Source organism: Stegodyphus dumicola, chromosome 9 (genome assembly GCF_044657685.1).
Source record: "Stegodyphus dumicola isolate Sdum_Otavi_A_Nest chromosome 9, ASM4465768v1".
Lineage (NCBI taxonomy): Eukaryota > Metazoa > Arthropoda > Arachnida > Araneae > Eresidae > Stegodyphus > Stegodyphus dumicola.
In genome coordinates, this window is record NC_140776.1 from 188,144,628 (window position 1) to 188,169,746 (window position 25,119).

At 34.4% G+C, this 25,119-nt stretch overlaps 1 protein-coding gene across 1 annotated transcript; it reads right to left on the bottom strand.

Annotated features, from left to right (window-relative positions):
* Positions 1–10,143: 10,143 nt before the first annotated feature.
* Positions 10,144–23,178, bottom strand: LOC146995583 (fasciclin-1-like). The gene is made up of 2 exons (XM_085824559.1): positions 19,785–23,178; positions 10,144–11,138 (listed from the first exon to the last, which is right to left on the bottom strand). Exons 1-2 carry the CDS (start codon positions 19,961–19,963, stop codon positions 11,135–11,137), a joined length of 183 nt encoding a protein of 60 aa, XP_085680685.1. The 5' UTR covers positions 19,964–23,178; the 3' UTR covers positions 10,144–11,134.
* Positions 23,179–25,119: the final 1,941 nt, after the last annotated feature.

Consider the following 25,119-nt stretch of genomic DNA (forward strand, 5'->3'; position numbering starts at 1 on the left):
AAAACTCTACAGTACAAGAAGATAAAATAAAGATATGAAAATTTTCAAATTCAAAAACCAAATGCATTCAAAAATAATTCAAAGAAAATTATTATAAAATACTGCCTTAAATGCAAATTTTACGATAGAGAACTCAAGTAAAACCAATCAAATTCAAAAAAACAGGTCAATTATTCAATTCAGAAAAGTGCAAAAAGGTATACAAAATAATTATTCTGGGTGTAAAAGACTTTTTATTAAGACCTCAAATAAACTGAACAGAAGTTATTCCTGGTGCTTACAAAAATCACTCAGCATTTATGGAACGAAATCAAAGAAGTAGAATTTTAAATTAAAGCTAAATCTTAATTAGCCAAAAACTACGCAGAAATAATTAAACGCGCAAGTTTTCGCTTAGCCTATACCGGGGTCACACAGAAATCTGCAAGAACAAAGCCTTGCGGTAAACAGGAATGCTATCGTAGATATCGAGAGCAACGTGGACTTCAGCAGGCGGAACACGCTTTGACTAAAATACACGCGAGTTAAAATTTGCATTTTGGCAGTAAAACTAAAAGACAGAAGTGACAGTGAAGGTCCGTAACATAAAATAACTGGTTACTTAACATAAATATGTTGCATATATAATAAACCTCTCAAATTGCTTCATTTAAAAATTAATCCTTACCACAAGATTCTTACGCATCACTAATGGCGCACGTATTTACATGATGCTTCAAACCATAATAATTCTAAAATATCTAAATTAAACTTACTTTATCAATAGGGATAAGAAATTTCTAAGAGAAACCTACTCTATTCACGTTATACATAAGGAAAACCACAAAAAGATCTTGAACAGTCAGCCCATCTGTTGGAACTCTAAGCCGAGTTGAACTACCATTGTACAGTGATTTTCCTCGGCAGCTAGGAGTAAACTCATGTTTTACGACACTACTAATTAAAAGATGCATCGACGAAATTCGAACTCGCGATCTCCTAGTTACTAGACTGGTGCTTTAATAAACTAACCTGAAGCAAATATAATTTCAATGGGCTAGAATTTTACACACTGCCACTCGGACGGTAAAGTGGTTAGTGGCTCTGACTGTCGTACCGAAGGGTTCAGGTTGGAATCTCGGAGAAGGTGTGGATCTAAATTATCTGTCCCTTCATAGGAGGTAACGGTGGAAGACCTAGTAGGTGCCTCTAAAATAAATTAACCACGGCTTCCAAACTTTAGTAATCCCCAACGCCTATAATAGCTAGTGCCTACCAAATTGGGAGGGGTGAGAAGATTTCTACACTAAAATTTGAAAGCCTTGAACTGCTTACAAAATTAGTAGAGAAAATAGTTTTAAATGTTTAAAAAAAAAAAAAAAAAAGAAAAAAAAAAAAAATCTGAAAGGTTTCAGATTTTAAATTACGTCCAAAGAAGCGTTTTCAGTCCAAAGGGATTTCAGTCCCGAAGGACTATTGCTTTCGTTTTGGCATTTTGCGTCGGACTCATAAACGTCGGTTCACTTTTCAAACTGTTGCCACAAAATGTTAGAGTCCTGCATTATATTTGAAGAAATTAAATAATGAAAAATCTGCATAAATGATTGTCTATTTCTCGCATTGTGATAAAACAATGGTACATAGAGCCATCGAATTTTGAATGACGAAATCCTACTGCGAATATGGGCATCTGAAATCCCAAATTTGGAATTTGTTTTATTATAGATTTTATATTTTTTAAAACTTTAACGAATTTTTTATTTACAATCTCAATGCTTTAAAAGCGAGAAATGGCAACGTTATATAGAAAAAAAATACTTTTATCTCCAGCTCGCGAGACTGTGTATATCGGAAATTCTAAAGATATGCTTAATTTAACATTATTTTGCGATATTGCTCTTGAACTGAATTTTATGGTTTAAGTGCAAAGAACATGATATTTAATAAATAAAGGTAACACTCAAAACGTTAAAAAAACGCCCATTTGGACGTAATTTAAAATCTGAAAAATTTCAGATTTTTTTTTTTTTTTTTAACATTTTATTTGCTACGTTTTTATTAAATATCGCAATTAAACCATAAAATTCAGTTCAAGAGCAATATCGTAAAATAATTTTAAAATGAGCATATCTTTAGAATTTCCGATACACAGCCTCATGCGCTGGAGATAAAAATGTTTTTTCTGTACAATGTTGCCATTGCTCGTTTTGAAATCCTTGAGTTTGTTAAAATTTTTACAAAATATGAAATCGACAATAAAACAAATTCCAAATTTCAAATTTGGGCTTCCAGATGCCCATATTCGCAGAAGGTTTAAGTCATTCCAAATTCGATGGCTCTAGGTACCGTTGTTTCATAACAATGCGAGAAACATACATACATTTATGCAGATTCTTCATTATTTAATTTCATCAAATATAATGCAGGACTCTAACATTGATTGGCAACAGTTTGAAAAGTGAAACGGACATTCAGAATGATTCGACGCAAAATCGCAAAACGAAAACAATAGTCTCTCAGGAACAAAGCCCCTTTGGACTTAAAAATCATTTTCATGAGGTATGCAATTCACAATTTATAGTTTTTAATATAAACTTTAACGAAATTCTAATTTAACAGATAACTTGTAATATGCTTTCCCTACTATAGCTTTTATTTTCCACTATTCATAGCAGCAGTAATGGTTTCTATTATTCGCTATGATAATTTCTACAATAAGGAGTATTTTCTAACCAAAGCAGAGTACCAAGTCACAACTCAAACATTACGTAAAATCGTAATACTCAGAAACTTTATACTCCTGTATCTGTAATTATTGATTCAATAAATTCCATAAAGTACATACACACATCATGATCACAAGGTAAGAAGATTAAACCTTTTCGGAAAATGCGATCAGATATTTTGATCCAGATTTTTGATGACAAAAAAAGCCTGAATCCTTTCAACATTTTAATGCTTCGCAAACACAGCAGCATTCTAAAATAACAAATAAAGTTATTTGACTTTATTTGTTATTTTAGAATGCTATTAAAAAAAAGTTTAGCAGCAACATAAATAATAAAAAATAAAGATATATATATACACTCTTAGACAAAAAAAAAAAAAAAAAAAAAAAAAAAAAAAAAATGACGCACCAAGAAGGAGTTATCCGAATGGTACGAAAATCGGTAGAAGTTGTGTACATGTACAGGAAAACAAATGAGTATAATTTGAGAAAAACTGGATGATTTATTGAAGTGATAGAGCTTCACAAAGTGAAAAAGTTAGTAACGCGTTTATTCACCTCTGGCCCTTATGCAAGCAGTTATTCGGCTTGGCATCGATTGATAGAGGTTGCGCATGTCCTCCTGAGGGATATCGTGCCAAATTCTGTCCAACTGCCGCGTTGGATCGTTAATACCCCGAGCTGGTTGGAGGGCCCTGCCCATGATGCTCCAAACTTACTCAATAGGAGAGAGATCCGGCGACCTTGCTGGCCAACGTAATGCTCGGCAAACACTAAGCAGTAGAAACATGTACAGTGTGGGGGCGGGCATTATCTTGCTGAAATCGATATGAAGGGAAACAAAACGGGCCTTAGAACTTCGTCGACGAACCGCTGTACTGTAAGGTTGCGACGGATGACAACCAAAGGGGTCGTACTATGGAATGAAATGGCACCCCAGACCATCACTCCTGGTTGTCGGCCTGTCTGCCGGAAGACAGTCAGGTTGGTATCACACCGCTGTCCGGGGCGTCTCCAGACTCGCCTTCGCTGGTCATCGGCACTCAGTTCAAAGCGGGATTCATCACTGAAGACTATTCTACTCCAGTCAGTGACATTCCAGTGCCAACGAGCCCGACACCACTGCAAACGGGCTTGACGTTGTACAGAGCTCAATGCTAGTCGGCGCAAGGGGCGCCGTGACCTCAGCCCCCTTTCTGTGAACCGTCTATGAATGGTCCTTGCGGTCATTGAAGCACTAGTTGCACGTGCAATCAATGATAATGATGCATCTGGGGCTGTGAGCGCCGTTCTAACGATTTCTCGGTCTTCACGTTCTGTCGTTTCTCTAGGCCTACCCCTTCCTTCTCCACGCTGTGTGCGGCCATGGTTCACCCATTCCTGCCAACATCGTCTAATAGTGGCATCGCTCCTGCTCAAATGTAGAGCTATTCGTCGATAAGACCGACCGGCTTCTTTGAGTCCAACTACACTATCTTTTTCAAATTCTGACATCTACATCTGCGCATATCGTTCGCTCACCTGTATGCGATGCATAGTTACTGTCTACCAAAGTACACGGAATGTAATTCGTTAAGGATTTATGACCTGGAACCGTATTTTCTCCTCTTAAATATCCTGCCAGTTGCGCAGATCAGATGCGCTGTAGCGACAACCGTTCATTCATTGGCAGCCAAAATGTAAAATTTTGCATTTTCCGTCGAAACCTGTATGCTTATCAACTGGTGTCCAATTTGCTTTATATCTTCTCGGTGCGTGTTTTTTTTTTTTTTTTTTTTTTTTTTTTTTATTTTTATGTCTAAGAGGGTATTTAAAGTAAAATGGTCTCAAAAAGGATTTGAGAAGGGTATTTCTGCTGAATAATCATAAAAAAAGAAGTATCAGTAAGAAATTGCAGTAGTGAAAAATAGCAAAAATTAAAATGCAGCTGTAAACTAACTCTTTTAAAGAGAACTCGGAAAGCAGTTCACTTCAGAAATGCTTTATTAACTTTGAAGCTCACATCAAATATCTCGCCCTCACTGAAGGACAAAAAAAAAATTTTTTTAATATTAAAAACTTTTAAATTTTCGCTTTATTACTTCAAGACACTATTTCGAAGACATCATCTGAAATTTCTTAGGTAATTAATGCTTTCCATACGTAATATCCATACTATTAAAATTGTGCGCTTCTTTCTGTTTGTTAGTCCAGAAGGGCTATTAATTTCAAAATGGCCTTTTTTGTCGATTTACTTTTCAAACTAAACCGCCAAATATTATCACCATGTATTATATTTAAAGAAACTAAATAATGAAGAATCTGCATGAATGCATTAATGTTTCTCTCATTGTGAACAAACAATGGTTCCTAGAACCATCCCAATTTCAATAACATAGTCCTGAAGCCCAAATTTGGAGCCTGGAATTTATTTTATTATCTATTTTATCTTTTGTAAAACTTTAACGAATTTTTTAGTAACAAACTCAACGATTTCAAAGCGAGTAATAGCAACACCGTACGAGAAAAAACATTTTTATCTACAGTGCGCGAGACTGTGTATCGGAAATTCTAAAGATATGCTGTTTTTAAATATTCTGTGGCATTGCTGTTGAATTAAAGTTTATGTATTTTAAGTGCAAAGAACATGATATTTAATCAATAAAAGTAACACAAAAAACGTTAAAAAACACCCTTTTTGGCGTAATATAAAATCTGGAAGCTTTCAGATTTTTTTTTTTTTTTTTTTTTTATTTGTTTGTTTGTGACATTATCTTCTCCGGAACGGCGGGGAATTGAGTTTCGAGAGAGGTACCCCCCCTCCCGAATTTCAAAATTTCATGGGAAGCCATTTCGACCATTCTCATCTTCATATTTTCGCTTTATTACTGCAAACGTTACGTTAATAAGCTGATATATTAATTAAAAACTCTGAAAACGCTAATTTTCTCCATTATGTTTACGAGTGGCAAAAATATCGCACGCTGGACATAAATAGAATCTGTGTGTGTGTTCGAAAAGTGTTTTCACTGCTAGCTTTGAAATCGTAGATTTTTAATTAAAAATCTGTAAGTTATACAAAGTATGAAATAAAAATATCATTGCGAAGCATTAAATACATTATTATTTTATAAGATCATAATCTGATGTTTAAGAAAGTACGTGACGTCATTGCATGTCGAAAATTTTCTTTAATGTAAGCATTTTAAAAATAAATAGCAGCTGATAGCAATCTCTTTGTTTCAGGTTAGGATAACTTACACGATATATTATTCCCACGTTAATTCTTTTACTGATATTGAGAAAAAGCTGTTATATTATATTAAATTTAAATGATGACGTCATACGCATACGTATTAACCTAGTGTGTCAAAAAAATTTTGTTTCCTGCTTTGACAACAAAAAAATTAATTACGAATATTTTTGCTTGCTGCGATCTGGACATTTCCATTCATATTATTTTCAGCAACTTTTCATTACTTGAGTGAATACACGTCTAACTGTTTTGAGTTATTGTTGGAAGTACGGAAATTATATCCCGCTTTGAAATAATTAAAATAAATTGGCTCTTTGAAGCATTTCCTTTCACGCTCAAGAAATTATCGACAGATACTAAACACAAGCTTTTTGATATTTAAGTACAGAATAATAAGCTTTCGTGTCTCGTTTCCATACATTGCAGAAATGTTTTTGGCAAGCTAGAATATTTTGCAAAGATTAAATAGTTCATTTCTTTATAAAACCTGAAAATTTATATATACTTCCTAAGTGTAAAGAAAAAGATTTTTGATCACTCTTTAATTATTCATTGAGTCACATGAGTCATATGAGTCATTAGTCACATGAGACGGTTTAAATTTATGACAGAGATCATTATCCTGAAATAAATAAACGAGATCTTAATTCTCAATATTCTAGGCCACTTCTAGGGTTTCTTCGTCATCAGCATTCGATAAAGTAATTTAGAATTAATTAAAGTAATTTAGAATTTCACTGGCTAAAATGAATTTGCAGTTAATGATTCGTGATTCGTTTTGAAGAGCAAAATTTAAATTATATTCACAAATATCTTCTGGGACAGGTTAGGTTACGTTAACTGATTAAGGCTAAGCAACAACGAAGGCTATCTGCCTCTAAGAAGAGATGCCTTCGGGGAGGACATTTTGAAAGGAATTAACTCGTATCCACGTTACACACAGGAAATCCACGAAAAATAACCTGCAGCCAGCCCGTTTGCTGGGATTCGATCCCAGGTTGGACTAACAGCGTTCAGCGATGTTACCACTCGGCCGCTGGTGGGCTGTCATGTAAGGAAAGACCCACAACTTCTCGGAATATAACTCTTAGCTTCTGACAGCCTTACAGATTTCTATGCATTCTGACATGTGATTTCCGGATAATGGGTAAAACATACGCAGTGCCACTCAAATTCAAGAATTAGTTTCTCTTCCGTGTCATAAATACAATTTTGTTATTGTCCTCAATTCGTAACAATATTAACTAGATTCCCACTTGAGTTTCGAAAGAAACGACATCTGGAGAAGTTTATCAAGCTATTAGAAAGATGCCGTAAGTCTTTCATGGTTTTTTGATTCAATTCTTTATTTTGCACTTTTAAGTACTGTAAAGGCCCTTATTTTCGCGGGTCGTGATTTTCGCGAAAATGAACATATCGGTGATTTCGCGAGGCGAATTTTACATGAACAGAACCGAAAGTTGAAAAATTTCAAAAGTGCATCTTTTGCATAAAGAATTTTAAGAAACTTCCTTTTGTCCGAAAAGTTCGACACACCCCCCTTCCCGTCTAAATGGCGAGTTCAAGCGTTTGCTCAAGAATGAGTTTATTGAGTGGTATTCTAACGAGCTTCAATTTCTAGAGGGAAAAGAATCTTTGGACTTGCTAATATCACAATTAAAATCGATTCATGCTTCTTGGCTTGTGCGCGAATTTAACGGTATTGAAAGCCAAACATGAGATAATTTTGAATGGCTTCAAAGAAGCTGGTATAAATAGTATTCTAAGTGAATGAGCTGCCTTCTATTAATTTTATTGTCTTATATTCGAGAAATATAGTTGTGTATTATTCAAAAATAGTTATAAGAAAGAAAGTTGTCAAGAAAAAACTTGTAACTGTGCAATAAATCATTAAATTTTGGGTAAGTGAAAAATTTCTGATTTTTTATTATTATTTGAGGCGGAAAAAAAAAAGTATTTCGTGAGGCTTGAATTTTCGCGATTACGACGCGCTCGCGAAAATAAGGGCCTTTAGAGTATATGATAATTGATGACACTTTGCTGTTTACTTTAATTTGAATTTGCATACTTGGCTATTTCTGAAATGAGACGATTCCTAGAAATTACACGGAGACAAAAATTAAGGCGGAAAAAAAATTTTAGATACTGCAAAGTATCTATGTACTTGCTATGTAAAGTATCTACGTATATACGAGGAAGTAAAAAATTACTTCCTGGTATGAAATAAAGTAAGTATTGTAATCACGAAAAATTCCGGGTATCATATTTCAAAGACAATATCCATTTTTACCGCTGTCGAATGAAATTTAACGATGTTTTATCCGTTATATCTGTACGTAAGGGCAGAATAAAGGACTATTTTTTCCTAAACGAATCATAAAACTGATTTAAAATCGATTCAGGAGAGAGTTTTTCGTGGCGCCTGTACGTACGTATGTATTTTGATATTATATGATACCTCGCATAACTCAAAAACATGTAGATCAGAGAAAACGTTGAAATTTTGTATATACTATTGCTGTAACATGTAGTTGTGCACCTCCCTTTTTAGTTGCTATCGTTCACACTAAAAGTAGATATATATGTGTGTGCCCCCTCTGTTACTCGGTTCATTGAGTTGACTTTTTCTATTCTTACATATCGGTAAATAGTGCACGTTTTGCTTTAAAAAGGATTGAATTATGTTGTTCTTATCTTCAGGTTGACATTTTTATGCCTTTCGTTAATCTGAATGCAAAAGTTGTAGAATTATCAACAATTTAAAAGTTGTGTAAGTTCAGCCAAGCCTAATTTTTTTTACAGTAGCAGATATATATTTTTTTTTACATTTGAAACCAAGCAGAATAGTGAATTAAGTCTTTCTGCACTTTCACTGTCTTTTAGCCAGGTGGGACGAAAAGGAAACGTTTAGTTTTCTGCCCGTAAAATCTGCTTTCTTGCCTGCATGTGGAAACTGTAATTTTAATTGTAAAAATTGTTTTTTAATTATTTTAACTGTACTTGGTGTTTTATGTTTTTCTGTATCTTTCAATTTTTAATGAAAATATTTTAAATTTTTATGTATTTTTGCCTTGCCGCGACGTGAGAACTGAATTAATTAGTAGCGCAGGCGCATTAGGTTAGAGGCGCTGAATCGTCTGTGAAAAACGGTTTCCTTTTTATTTGTTTAATTTTTATACATCATTTTAGATTTATTATAGTATTTTAATTGAACATGTGGTAACACTGGTGAAGCCCAAATATTAGACAAAAATTGGTACTTTTCCGTTTTGCCGGCGCAAGCGATAAAGTCGCCAATAATGGTACAACCGATGCCAAACGGAAAATTCTCGCTGGAACGGAATATTCCTTTTACGCCTCATTTTCAAAACAAGCTGCAGCTTTTTCTTATCATATTGATTGTTTCTTTCAATAGTGGCATATAATTACATAGAATTTTTATCAAATTGTTCAGTTTTATGTCTAAGTTTGACTGGCAAGGGGGGGCATGTTAAAAATATATGTAAATGTGCCAGTCCCAATATTTACTTCATGAGAATTGGCAACAACAGTTTTGTTGTCATTCTATCCCTGTCTGGTGTGTATAGCTGTGGTTGCTTGTTCCCATGTAACCTGATATTCCCAATATATTTTTATTTGCTCAACCTGGACTATGTCATTTCTTTAACCCACGACTAATCTCGATTTTTATCATAATATGGGCATACTATACATATAATATATATATATATATATAAAGTAATTAAAAGTAAATTAAAAAGCCTAAAACTTGCGCTAGAGCTGCAAAGTAATAAACCAATAATTCATAATAATTTATAATAAGAAATCTTTCTATATACCATCTCCAAGGACTCAAAATACTATTCTAAAAAAACTTTTGGTTTTAAATTTATATTCCTTGGAGATGGTATATGGAAAGATTTCTTATTATAAATTATATATATATATATATATATATATAATTGTTATTCATGATTTAATTCAAGTCCCCGTTAAACATTTTTAACAATTTACATTCAAGTTACTTTAAAACAATTTTAGAAATTGAACTTACTAACTATGGATTCACTCTTTTAAGATAATTCTACTAAAATTAATTGTAGGAGATAATATAATCAATATTTCTTTAGTAAATATATATATATATATATATATATATATATATATATATATATATATATATATATACAATCCCTTTGTTTCAAATTATTTTCAATCTACAGCTAAGTAATGATCATTTTCGAAGCAGCTGTGTGATGCCATTTTTAATAAGCAAACTATAACTGATGATTGTATTCTACAAAACATAGAATTTGCCATTAATAAAATAAATAAACTTCGACACACTTCAATCTGTGAAAATAAATAGTTTTCCACGCATTTCAATCTGCGTATCGCTTCGTTTTGAATAATTTTTGTAATAACAAATTTTAAAAAGTAGGGAAGAATCATAGTAGAGGATTCTTGGAATATTCCTATAAAATCCCAAGTATTCTGGAATCGTACTTTCTCCTCTTATACATAATACTATAAACAACTGCACATCAACAGCAAATTTCGCGATTAGTACTGTATTTTAAAAATGAGTTTGGACGTTGTAATAAATTTTACTCTTCGCCATTTAACGCATTTTGATTAATTCTATTCAAAAGGTGCTCACAAATTTTTCTACTTTGCCACTTTTTGGCTTTCTATGAATTATAAGCAAACTTCTGAATCATTTGTACCCTCTCCCAAAACATACATTTTTTTACACTGTTGCACTTCACTTCGTGAATTTGTAATACATTTTCTGGCATCGGTATGAAGACGTTCACGTTCGTGCACAATAACAGAACACGACTGCACAGAAATCGCCTCTTCTTCTAATATGCATATTTCACAAAGTTTTTATGCAAAAATATTTCTGTTTCCCCCTTAACCACAGCAGTTTTACAGAAGTTTTTGGCGCCTTTTATGTGTTCCTTTATACTTTCTACCATGTGTTGGTCTTCAGAAAAAGATGGCGACCGAAAAAAAAAGCTGGAATGATGGATAAGAAGCCATTGCTAAATGGACTAACGGGAGCACCCGATTTCGTAAGATCATGCCTCATCATCATAACACGATCGATCACATGTATGACGCCATTGACAGTTTGAACACCTGGGCGGACGATACGAGCTGGACGACCTTCCCATTCCAAAAACAGTTCACCTAAATTCAAAAGATAGTTAAATATTTAGTCCATATTTAAATAAATATTTATTCATTCATTTAAACACAAAAAACATAACATTATTAAGGGAGATTTGGAAAACTCACCATACTATTGCTCTCACATCGCCTATTCCAGGAGACCAAGCGTGTTTAGTTATTATAATATTTTTTACGGATGTATGCCTAAAAAATTGCCCCAACTGGGGTGGGAAAAAAATTTCCACAGCTGGGGTGGGAAAAAAATTGCCCATGCCGATGGTGAATCCTTTATTGAGTTGAATAAAAGAGCCTTTACACCCTTCGTACGCACTGTTATTAATACCGTTAATCTTAGCGAACAGCCGCTTCGCAGTTCAGGTATGGATCTATCCAGCAAAAGGAACTTTAATTTAGCTAGTCTTACAATTATCGTAAGACTGCTAATTTTTCCCCACCCCAGTTGGGGCAATTTTTTTCCCACCCCAGTTGGGGAATTTTTTTTTGCAATTTTTTAGGCATATATCCGTAAAAAATATTATAATAACTAAACTCGCTTGGTCTCCTGGAATAGGCGATGTGAGAGCAATAATATGGTGAGTTTTCCAAATCTTATGTGTAGACGGTGGCTTTCTTCTTATTTTGATGGTCAAGAGCGCACAATTTCATCCAGATCGGAATAAAAGTGTACATTTGTACAAATTGTGTACAAAGAAAAACGGGCACATATTTTTATATGTACAGATGATTCTAATAAATTCGGTTAGTGTTGTTTCATAGGTTCAGATAATTTATATGAATTTCGGCTTTTTTCTAAATCGCGTAGTTTGTGAAAAATATAAGAATTAATTTTTCAAATTAATTTAAATTCCTGCACTTTGTTGAATGAGAAAACTCTGCTGCGTGGTCAGCGTAAATATTTAATTTGGCTAGTGGCAATGCATTTCTTTTAAATAACTTATTTCCTAAAGTTGGGTGACAAATATATTGCGATTTGCAACAGACTTCTTTTATACCCCCGAGCTAAATGATTACATTTGAAAAATAAATATTATCTTATGCTTTGCAGAATGGCAACAAAGAGCTTTACGGATGACTGGAAACACACGTCCTTATTTATGTTTTATTATTGATTTAGCTAAAATGACAGTGCAATTACTGCTAATTTCATTAACATACAAGTAATCCAACCTCATTATTGCTGTTTTATATGTTTATATTTTTTCTGTAAAAATGTGTTTCTTTGCGTTTCTAAAAGCGGGCTGTAAACATAAATGTTTGGGAAACACAGCTTTAAATCTGTTAACTGAAAGTTACATTTAGGATCATTTTAGAGTAACTAACTTTGACAAATGTTGCTCATTTTCGCAGTATCATTTGTAATGCTAACGAGCAAGAATTTTAAATTCTAGAGACATTCACAAATCATTGCGAGAATTTCATTCAGGTCCCGTAAGGTAACTGAAGGAGAAATCTAGCATTGTTAGAAAGAGAATTATCGCTTGAAAATTAAATTCCTATTTAGTAACATACAGTTTAATGAAAATGATTGAAGCCAAAGTATCATTGCATAAAAAGGAATTTTGATCAATGCAATCAAAATGAGGTAATTCTTTATATTTTAATATACAAAATTTTTATGTAAATTTGATAAATATTGTTGCTAGCGTACGGGTTCGTAATGATTTGAATGCACAAGTCCGATGAAAAATGAATACAATTAATTTTTATCACAACGCATAAGAAACCAAAATGCTTAAATTTTCTTAGAGATATTTGTACAGCATCCCAATATTTCCCAATATTTAGTAGTTATCTTTTAAACTACTAAAACGTTCAACACAACTTAAACAGAGAAAGCTAATCCGATTTCGCTACAATCATTAACAGCAAAAAGTAAACAACTGAATTGAGATGTTTTCTTCCAGCTTTTTATAAGCTTTTCAAATCACGCACAAGAACCTTCTCCTATTTTCTCGACTTCTCTGGATATTAAAAGAGTACAATTACGAAATATCGATTGTTAAAATTTTAGATGCGCGTGCCTCAACGGGATTTGGCGACATGATGATGAGCAGTAAATGGGTCATTTTGGTCTTGCCAAAACTCAATATTCCTTCATAAACTTAAATATGTAATGTATTTCTATGAAAATGTTCAATCTTTTTAATAATACCTATCATGAATAAAATGCATTTTTATTTATATGAATCCAGTTCAAAAGTGAAAAAATAATTTCTTAAGAACTGGATCTATCAGGACTTGGAAAAAAAAAAGGGAGTGTTTCTAGAACTCTCCCCACTGAAAACAGGAAGTGAAGAGTGATGACGTACACTTGTTGACACTGACTGCAAAGACTCATTTTGCAACAAAAAAATAAATGTTTTAAATTTGAAAAAAAAAGCTGCCTTAAAAAAACTTAACTGCATGAAAAATTAGCTTTAATTTAGAACTGTAAGAATTTATAACATTTAAAAAGTTAATAATATTTATTTATCAATTAAAAAATAAGACATAATACGCTGCGTTTTCTTAAGAGTTGCAGGACTTTTCCCTGTGCATTTAAATCATGAAGAGAAAACTATGGCATTCATTATCTTTTCTTCATCTGCATACTAAGTGACATAATTCTATAACTAAGATAACTATAATAACATCTTTTTAAAGTTAGGCTGTAGACATTAGGTTAATTGGAAGCAGTGAAAGATGAAAAATGAGCAACGCCCTCGCCGGGAATCGAACAAGGGACCTCTTGAATATGTGCCGAGCTTGCAGACCACTACACTACGAAGGTATACTAAGAAGGCGAGAGAAATACCTTATAGGTGAAAGTGAAAAACATGATTGATAAGAGATAAAGAAGTAACTTTAAATTTTTTAACTTTAAAATTAACTATAATGAAACCAATTTTATGCTCCTTTAATCATAAATTTAAATAAAATATAAGATTTATCTAAATAACTTCAAGCAAAAAAAAAAAAAAAGAAAGAAATAGAAAGAAAGAAGGCTTTCTTTTTTAAAACCTGGATAATACTCCACTGGTTTGAGCTTAAGAAGTAGGCGGCTTATTTGAGCCCATTGTTAAATGAATTCCTAATTTCAAAGCCCCTAATTATTTTTATTTGCTTCATTATTATCTAAAAAAAATACTTTGCGTGCTATAATCACACATACGTCAGTCTTTCTCTTCCCGAGATTATCTGGTGTTGTGTACACTGAGTACAGTAGCGGCTCTGGGAGCCCAATAACGATAACTCGTTTCCTACTGCCAGAAAAGGTAGCCCAGAAAAATCTCGAACACAAGCCAAAAGCTATACAAAACCCTGCTGGTCTGCAGTCAATTAGTGGATCTCATCTAGTTACTCCATGTGGAGACGATCGATTTCACAGCAGGCCAGCGAGTGCCGAGTGGGTCGTCGAGTGCATCGATGAGTATCTTGGTGTATCACGGTTAGTGCATCGTTGAGAGAGTGTGTTAAGCTCCAGGAACGACTGAACCTAAGAGTTGGGAGCTGTGCTCGGTGTGTTGTCGAGTGAATCGCAAGTTGTAGCGTGGAGAGTCTCGAGAGTACCTGAAGTTCCGAGAACGACCAAGCAGAGTCATGAGCTTTGCAGCGAAGCTGTCTCCACCGTTATTGCATGACAGTGTGAAGGCTGTGTCGCTGATTGCTCCAGTCTGTTTAGAATAGATCTTGGACAACTGTAAAAGTGTTTTGGAGCTATCCTGATTAATATTGGTAAATAAAGTGTGTTTCGATACTTCACCAAGTGTCGTCATTATTCACTCCAAATCTATGAACCCCATAAAAACATGAAGGAAGAAAATACTGTAAGAACTAGTGTCAGAAAAAAATGTAAGAATATTAATGAGAACAACAACCAGAAAATCTTGCTAAAAGGGGGAAATTAAAGATTATGAATAAATAAATCTTTTCAAGACCTGTCTTGTATGACCCTATATGAAAATTACCAGCACTCTTGAGAGTCTATATAAACATCAGTATTGAATGTTCTTTTTATAATGTCCACTTCTGAAGAATACTATAATCCGAAAGCGTATTGGTTGTTTTGGAGAGTATTCAGTAGATTTGCCAGATTATAGAAGTGTTTGTTGAATATCAACATGTGATAGAAGTTAAGACAATTAAATAAAATATTTTCTGAAAGGAGAAACAAAGTTCGATACAGACTAAACACCAAAAAAGATCATGATTAGGGCTATTCGTTTAAAAAAAAGATCATTTGTCGAAAATAAAGACATTATTTTGAGAAAATGATGAAAAAGTGTCATTATAAAGCTTTTATTCAAACTGTGTAACGAAAAATGAACGTTGTACAAAGCAAAATTTATACCTTTCTTAAAGAAAACAATGCATGAAAATGTATGAAATATGTGGAAGAATGGAATGAATGTGTTAAATGTATGAATCATGTATTATTAAATTTATGGATATTCGAAATTAACTGGGAGGTAAACTGCGTATACTGCCGGTTTGTCATATGGTACCCTACATCAGCGTTTCCCAACCTTTTTTGGCCAAGGCACACTTGTCACGGGGAAAAAATCACGAGGCACACCACCATTAGAAAATGTTAAAAAATTAACTCTGTGCCTATATTGACTATAATAAAGTAATTCTAGTGAATAGGAATCAAATAAGCACAAAGAAAGTATTTTATAATTACTTTATTATGAAATATTAAGTAAACATAATAGTGAAAAATTATAAAATACTTTCAGTGCGAAACCTGGGCCTGTTTGGCTGAACACAAAGCTGATATTCTGGCTGGAATTGAAGAAAGACACACACGTAGCTCTTCGTCAACAGTTCTCAGTCTCTCTCTGTATTTGGTTTTCATAGCAATCATGCTTGAAAAGCTAATCTCACACAGATATGTAGTGGAAAAAGGGAGCAATGTCAAAATAGCTTTGTTTGCCAGAAGGGGGAACTCCTTGGCAGTATCCAACCAAAAACTGTCCAAAGGTAGATCAGCAAATCTTAGCTTGCAACCACGATTTTGTCTCAGTTCAATTAGTTCCTCCTGCTCCTGTAAAGTCATTTCCTTTCCAACAACTGATGCTGAGCTATAAGGGTCCCTAACCCAGTCAAGGCATTCAGTGGAGACTGAAGAGAAATAAAATGACTCTCCTCAAGAGTTTTTAAATGCTTAACTATTATCTCACACAGTGCAGCAGTGTGAACACCTTGCCATTGCATGGTGAGTGTGAACATTTCAAGATTGCCACTTTCCACGTGTTGATGCCAGAGTTGCACCTTTGAACGGAGTCCATTTATTTTATCTGTACTTGTAAGCAGGTTTTCATTTCGGCCTTGCATTCGGGTGTTCAATTCATTCAGATGATGAAATATATCTGCCAGGTATGCCAGCCTTGCACACCACTCATCACTTGCAAGCTGCTTTGCGTAATCTGACCCCTCATTTGTCAGAAACACTTTAAGTTCCTCCCGCAGCTCATACACACGAACCAAGACCTTGCCACGCGACAACCACCAGACCTCCGTATGAAACAGCAAGGTTTTATGCTTTGCTCCCATCTCCTCACACAAAGCTGCAAATATGCGACTTTTCATGGGTCGTGACTTTACAATGTTTACCATGCGCACAACATCATCCAACACATGAACTAAGGCTGATGGTAAAGTCTTGGCTACGAGGGCCTCGCGGTGTAAAAAACAATGCATAATAATCACATCTGGATTTCTTTCCTTCACTCTGCTTACAAAGCCTTTGGTGCGCCCGACCATGGCTGCAGCTCCATCGGTGCAGACACTTGTGCAGTTTTCCCACTTAAGTCCTCCTTGTTCAAGGTATTCTGATGTGACCCGAAAAATTTCTTCTCCTGTTGTTTTTTCTGGCAATACCTTTCAAAAAAAGAAGTTTTCTCTAATTGCATCACCATCAACAAAACGCACATTAGCTAAGAGTTGAGCATGTCCACTGATATCAGTAGACTCGTCAAGTTGCAATGTAAATTTCTCACTGATACGGATCTTTTCCAAAACCACACTTTCGATGTCTGCAGACATGTCATTAATACGTCTGGAAATTGTGTTGTTTGAAAGAGGGACTTTGGCTATTTCCTTTGCTGCTTCAGGTCCGAGCATCTCCTCTACAATAGCTTTGCAGGCAGGAAGTATTAATGTCTCTGCCACAGTGTGTGACTTTTTTGTCTTGGCTATAAGTTCAGCAACTTGATAGCTAGCTTTAAGAGCTCTTTCATTTACCTTTGTTGTTTTTCTCATAAAAGTTGCCTGTTTCTCCATGTTGTCACGCAGGCGAACAAAATAGTCCACATTCTTGTTTTGAAGCAAAGGGTGTTTCGTTTGGAGATGGCGTTTAAGTTTGCTTGGGACCATAGCACTGTTAGCTAGCTTTTCACCACACACCACGCACAGTGGAGTTGGTTTGTGTTCATCTCCAGTGAAAGTAAATCCAACTGAAATAAAGCTTTCGCTATATTGCCTTGTGCCAGAGAATTTAACCATCTTTGCTTTCTTTTGACCCCCACTCATACTCGGGCTCCCATCTGGCTCCAGATTTTGTTCAGAGTCCAGTTCTTTCCTTTTCAAAAACTTGTCCATCACTGCAGTATCAGTGTCTCTCTCCTCACAGCAGCCGTTGTCTCTCTGACACTGTGTGAGGCGTCTGCCTGCGTCTCATGGGGGCGGGGACACGGCGGACACTTGTCAAGATTGGCAGGGGGAGGAGTTATAGCACTGCACAGCGCCGTGACCACCTATGACACTGGCGGGGGGAGTGACGGGAGGAGTTATAGCGGGTGAACAGCACCGTGACACCCAGACCCGGCGGCACACCACGGTGCTTCAGACGGCACACTAGTGTGCCGCGGAACAGCGGTTGGGAACCGCTGCCCTACATAATGCCCAAGGAAATGTACGAAATATTAATCATTTCTACACTGTCGGCCATTTTTTGGCATCCTATAAAATGCCTAGGTATTCTATACAATGACGGCTTTTATACATTGCTGGTAGCATCAATGTACAAAAGTATGTTGAATAATTGTCTGTATTTAATTAATAAATTTCTATACAATGCATCATTTCCTTGTATTCTAGTAAATGAAACGAAATAGAAAATCCATATATTTAATCATTTATATGAGTGTTGCTATTTATATATCTGGCATAATAAAGAAAAAAAAAAACAAATGTTTATAATCGAAATTGGTTTTACTGTTTTTCAAAATATTCTCCATGAAGATCAATACAGTTTTGCATGTGATTTGAATGCATCAATAGCTACTTCGGGTGTCGCAAATCGCTGGCTACGTAATTTATTTTTGATATGCGGGAATAAAAAATGTCATTGGGTGCCGAATAAGGCCTGTATGGTGGGTGACCCATCAAAAATTCTTTTGTTTGAGCCAATGTGCAAGAGCTTGCACTGACATAATAAAGAACGTTTCATCTCTTCTGCTTTTTTCGAATTTCTCTGATGACTTCTGGCAAACAAATCATTGTGCATCATTCAGAATTGACCATCATGCGTTGCTCTAACGCCACTGTCGCGACGTGATCGGTCATGCCGAAGAAATAGGCAACCATTTGCTTTTTGTTGGATTTCGCACGTCTTGGAAGACCCACACAGTCGACTGCTGTTTTGTTTCACACACGTGCAGATGTTATACACAGCATCTGACACGCCTTGAACAAATCAGCATTTCCTTGCACCAATCGACACGATCCTTCTTTTGAGCGTTTGTCAGATTAGGTGGAATCCAACGCGAACAAATCTATTTCACGCCATATGTTTTCATCTAATATATTATTATTGATGTTTGTCATAGTAATCATGTCATACTAATGCCCAAAGATGCCTCAATCTCACATTATGTCTTATCAGATCACGCACAGCAACGATATTTTCTCGCAGAACAACCGATTTTGGATGGCCCTCATGAAATTCCTCCTAGAGCAAACGTCGACCACGATTGAATTCGTTATACAGTACAAAGTCCTTAATCCAGACTCATCGGAACTTCAGCGATTCCGGATTAGGGGTTTTTCTGGATCATCAATTTAAATCTGGTAAGATGGCATCCAGAAATTATACAATTAAAAATATGAAACCGTAATTTACGAAACAAAGAATAATTACAATCTAAAGGGTATAAAATTTTACAAAAAATCAAAGCTAATAGTTATTTGTTTATGTTATTAAACATTTCTTTCAATGCGTGCATGCGTAAAGCATACAAAAAAAAATGTTTGTGGCTGTGATGTCCGGATTATAGATCATTCCGGATTACGGACTTTGTACTGTACCAGTGTTTTACAGTGCTGTAGAATAGTGCTTTATAGCTGTATGAAGAATTAAGTTCATCGAAGCTCTCTTGTCTTGATAATCCACGTCGAAAGTTATGAAAAATAATCACACGATAATGTACACGAGTCCATTCCATTTTTTTGCCAGAGATGAAATTTTCAATTTACTGTAAACAACACAAATCACGCAAAAATGGTAAAACATTCTGAAGAAATTATAGTTAAAAATATCAATCTTTCGATTGGAATTGTCTGCGCTTAACAATACTTACTATTGCCAAGGCCATAGCAACCTTCGTACAAAGAAACATTGAAAAATGCAAACTTGGAAACATCAGTATGAATGGTACTTACGACAATCTCCTTTTCTTTTCATTCTGAAGGAACTGCCAGACGGTGATGTCTATGATCATGAGAGGACTCTCAATGAGATGTACAGCACCATTCTTGACGGGGATGTTTGATTTCAGTATCTTTGCCATCACCACTCCTTTCTTGTGCCTGTATTCACTGTGGGGTGCTACTCTGAGCATATACTGGAAGTAAAAGGTGCAGATTGAATATAGATACAGGTAGACGTATACGAGACAACAATTATTTACGAAATGGTGAAGCAGGTGTTGTTTCCATATACTAGCTATCCCAAAACACTACCACCCCACTATGATCTCTAGAGCTCGCAAATATAAATCCTTCATTCATTCCACACTGCCAGCCCTAAAACAGCCAAGGACTCATTTAGAATCCAATCCACGTACTTTATTGGTACATATTATCACGCAGATATATATTTAGCATTATATACATGATATTATTACATTATAATCTGGCTGAAAATTTGCTTGCATTAATTTATATACTGAAATCTAACGTGAAATGTCAGCAGCATAAGTAACACAAAAGCCTACAATTTAACGGTTTGAAATCTTTGAAAGCACACACAGATTTGCATTTCTACAATGCGAAACTTGTAACAGAGAAACGCACATTGATTTTTTTTAATTATGAGAATTCTTTAATTGCACAGATTTGTATATTAAAAAGAAAGAATATTATGGTGCTCAAAAGGGGGGCAAAGTGCAACAATTAGCTCCTATTTTTAGGTACCATGGCAGATAAGTCGGCAATTCTTGCGATAAATTGGGAGGTATATAATGATGTGAAAAACTATAGTCTTTTCCAGTGCTCTGCCTCATAAGTACAACTGGTTCGCACGTCCAGCTACCAACTGGAAGATTTGCCGTTGGAATCCCACTCAGTTTATTTCTTATGCTTCTTGTTCTAAAATATTTCGTTGATGATATAACGCTAACAGCAGCTCCTCATTCCACGAATTAATATAAAATTGCCAAAAATCATGAACCTTAATATTTCAGAACTCAAGGATAAATTAGCAAACAAAAGAACTCGGTAAAATGCATCCTGTAAGGTATATAATATACAGTAATTTAATTAAAATTCAGAAGGCTGCTGTCAAGATACAAGGAAAGTTCAATTTTATAAGATGAAGGGCACATTTCTGAAGTCGCACATTTGAGAACATGAAACGCGTGACTTATGGTTGGAGATATAGAAAAGTCTGTTTCTTTGAATTCGGCGATTCTGAGCACGATTTTGACATGAATCAGAGAACTTATCATGAAGATCTAATCATAAAAAATAGTTCTGGTTTTTTTTTTTTTTTTTTTTTTTTTTTTTTTGTCTAGATGCAGTGGATTGTTGCCACATTATCAATATCTAAGTAAAAAGTATTTCTAAGCCTTGGACATTTTTCTCAAATTCACATTTTAAATACCTTACGCCGCAGTACAAAAGAAAATTTCTATGCAGCTTCTCTTTGTGCAGTCATGCTAAATAGTTAATTGGCTGTACAATACAGAAAATCAATATTGGTTATATTAAGAATATCTAATTTTTTTTTGGGGGGGGGGACTCTGTTTTTGACTTGAATCAAATAACTTATCATGAAGATCTAATCATAAAAAATAGTTCTGATAATGTTTTTTGGCCTAGATGCAAATTAAATACAGTGGATTGTTGCCACGTTATCCATATACAACTAAAAAGTATTTAGAAGTCTTGGACATTTTCCTCAAATTCATAATTTGAATACAGTGGCGTAGCTAGGGTGGGGCAAAGAGGGACATGTGTCCCCAGGCGCAGCATCCAAGGGGTGCCAAATTGATGCTACGAAATTTTTTAATGAAATGTTTTCCATTCTTGGCACACAGAAAGGGGTGCAAATTCTTCAGTTGTCCCCGGGCACTGGAAACTCTGGCTACACCCCTGTTTGAATACCTTACACTGCAGTATGAAAGAAAACTTCTACGCAGCTTTTCTTTGTGCAGGCAGGCTAAATAGTTAACTGGCTATATTTTTACAGAAAATCAATATTGATTACTTTAAGAATTTCTAATTATTAGTATGGATTTCTAACATTTCTTGGCGAAGGATTTGGTACCTTAAAGCCAAAATTCTTTGCATTTGTAATGAACTCTAGACAAGGATTTCTTAAACTTTTTTCGATCACGACCCCTTTTATCAACGAGATTCTTTCGCGACCCCCAGGACCCCATAATATTTACGAAAATTTTCTGGGACCCCCATAAGCATTGTGCAAATCGGACACACACGTGTGTGAAACTGTCAATTTTTTCACTTGTGCTGTAATATAATATTGCAGTTTTGGGTCATTAAGTTTAATTTCTAATTTTAAGATATAGAACAATGTGAAAATTTTAAACAAGTAACAGACGAAATTACAGCATCACGTGCAAAGTAAAATGAACATTTCTATTATAAAAAGAATGTGTCAACACTTTTTTTTTCTTTGTCTGTATTGTCTTATCTTTATCTATTTCAGATACATTGTGTAAAAATATTTGGTAATTTTAAGATTGTTATAATTTAAAGAAACATCAAAACTGCTAAATTTTTTGGCGACCCACAGTTTAAGAAACGCTGCTCTAGACAGTATTCCATAACCCTAGGTGGCAGCTAGGCTGATCCGAGGTACTGCACCTGCGCGAGTGTGTTCGACACTGGTCTCTAAGAGAGACATTGGAGCTACAGTGTTCTTCTATGAAGGTTAGGCATGACGAATGCCATTATGGCCCACTTTTGTCTTCTCCTCGTATGTCACCAACTCGGAAATCTATTAATGTTTCTAAAGGCATTCAGATAAAAATCAATAAAAGTTTATTGTTGTCTGCAAATTATTATGCAACACAGTTTCCCTGTGCATGCTGTATGACTTCCGATGAACTTCAAACATAGTGGCCTATGGCAAAGCGAGATATAATTTTTACATATAATAAAAGAAAGAGTCTGTCTGTGTGTGTCTTTCGTTCACGCTGCGCGTAAGCTGATAGACCCACGGCTATGAAATCTAGTACATAGGTGCATCTAGACAAGAGCCAGTGCACGTCGAAGCGATTTTTTCGAAATTCAAATTCGAATTTTTTTTATTTTATGTTTTGTGACGAAAATCGCATCACTTTGAGACATAATGGGCTTTAGGAAAGCGAGATTTTACTTTACACACTTCAATTTCACATCGTCATGAAACGTAGGCACTTAGCTATTTTACGAACTTAAAAGAAATTTCGTGTTTCAATAAATGGATTAAATATGAATTTATTTAACAAAAACACCTTTTTAACGGGATTTTTTCTAAAAAAGTTTATTTTAAAAAATGTACAGCTTATTTTTCTTTGATTTATGGACACATTAAACTTTCATCCTTGTGACTGCTTTTACAAAAAGAATTTTGGAAAAATGATAATATTTTGTCTTTTTTAAATTGCTCCTTAATCTTCGAATTGGATCCGGCTTATTATTTTTTGCAGACTGTAACAGCAATTTTATAAAAGTAAACTTGAACTTTCGATTATGTCAAATAGAATTTCCGATTCTGGAGCTACCAAAGGATCGTACAAAACGAAAGTATGTTTCAATGTCCATCAAACAAAAAGTGGAATTGCTGCAAAAAATGGATAAAGACATGAAGAATGTGACAGAGAGGTTAGTGAAAACGAAAAAATTTCGATTGACAAGTTAGTCGATATTCTCGGCAGAAAAATTAACGGGACTTGAACAGCGGAACTTTGTAACTGAACAAGAAATTGTGTCTGTTTATAGAATTAAAGAGAAAGTATTATCACATAAAACGAAGCAACTTAAAACAACTTACATTGAAAGAAATGTTTAATAAAGTAAACAAATAAATATTAAACTTTTTTTTTGTAAATTTTGATACCCTTTAGATTATAATTGTTCTTTATTTCATAAATTAAGGTTTCATATTTTTAATTTTAGAATTTCTGCGTGCCATCTTACGAGATTTAAACTGATGATCTATAATCCGGAAAAATCGATAATCCGGAATCGCCGAAGTCCCGACGAGTCCAGATTAACGACTTTTGACTGTATAGCTTATTTCATTGTGATTTTTTTCTCTTAAAAATATAAGATAAAATATCATTAATTATACTTTGCTTTTCAGAATTTTTTGTTTTTTGTATTCTTTTATGTTATTTAACTCATTTCACTGCTGTTAAGATATTGAAAAGTGTTGAGTGATTTTTTTAGGAAACAAAGTTCTTAAGATTTTTCAAAGGGAAGTTGCTTAATTTATTTATTAGGATAATTAATATTTGTATTAAGAAATATTGCTTATTTCATTGTAATTTTGTTATACGTAATAACTTTATTTTATGAAGTTGTTCTGCAGAGTAAAATTTAAGCAGTTTTTAAATTTAGCATTTGGTGTTTCCTTCAGCTATTTTTCCAGTATATTTAAAAGCCAGACGAAGGCTGGCAGCGAAGCTGCTAGTACAATAAATAAATGATTCCTCCAATAATGCAAATCAAGGAAATGGAAGTTCATGACAAGAATTAAATTCAGGCAAACTAAATCATATCAAGTGACAAACAGAAAATACGAGTAATCCGTATAGCCAATTTCTCCTCATTCTTACTTCAGAATTGAGTTCCCTTCTGCTGCAACAATGATAGTACCATCCACAGCAGTTTTCTCAATATTAACTATACAGATTTCCAATAAATACATCATACTGCAGGATATGAAGATTGCATTAAGATGCTCTGATGTTAATTTCTAGCATCAAGATGCTCTTTTATTTGAATGTATGTTTTCTCCAGATCAAGTTTGAGAAAACTGCTAGATATAAAATTTTTGAAATAATTAAGGTTCATTCTTTTAAGTATACAGTAAGTGGTTCGCTTAAATTGACATGAAGTCTAAGGCCTGACGACACAGATGCAGTGTTTGAGGATTAGATTTTGTGGTAAATTTTATTTCCAGGTTGTGCTTTAAGTTAAGCAATTAAGATACACACTCTAACATCCTCTATGTTTCCTCTTCATATTATCTTTAAATTTCTGTATGTATTAATTTTTGTAAGATGACAACATAGGATTGTTGCTCAGCAACAATTGGTAACTTGAATTGATGAAAAATAAATGAGTTGTGTTCTTTTTCTCAAGTCATCCTGTCATCTAATTTTATTCATTTAAAGAGTTAAAAGTTTATTGCAGGTAAAATATTAACATAAAATGCCCTCTTCAACACTTTTCTGCTATATTAATAATTCCACAAACAAAGGTATGTAATAAATACAATAACATTTTTGTAATTCAAAAATATGCATGCATGGTAAATATTTGT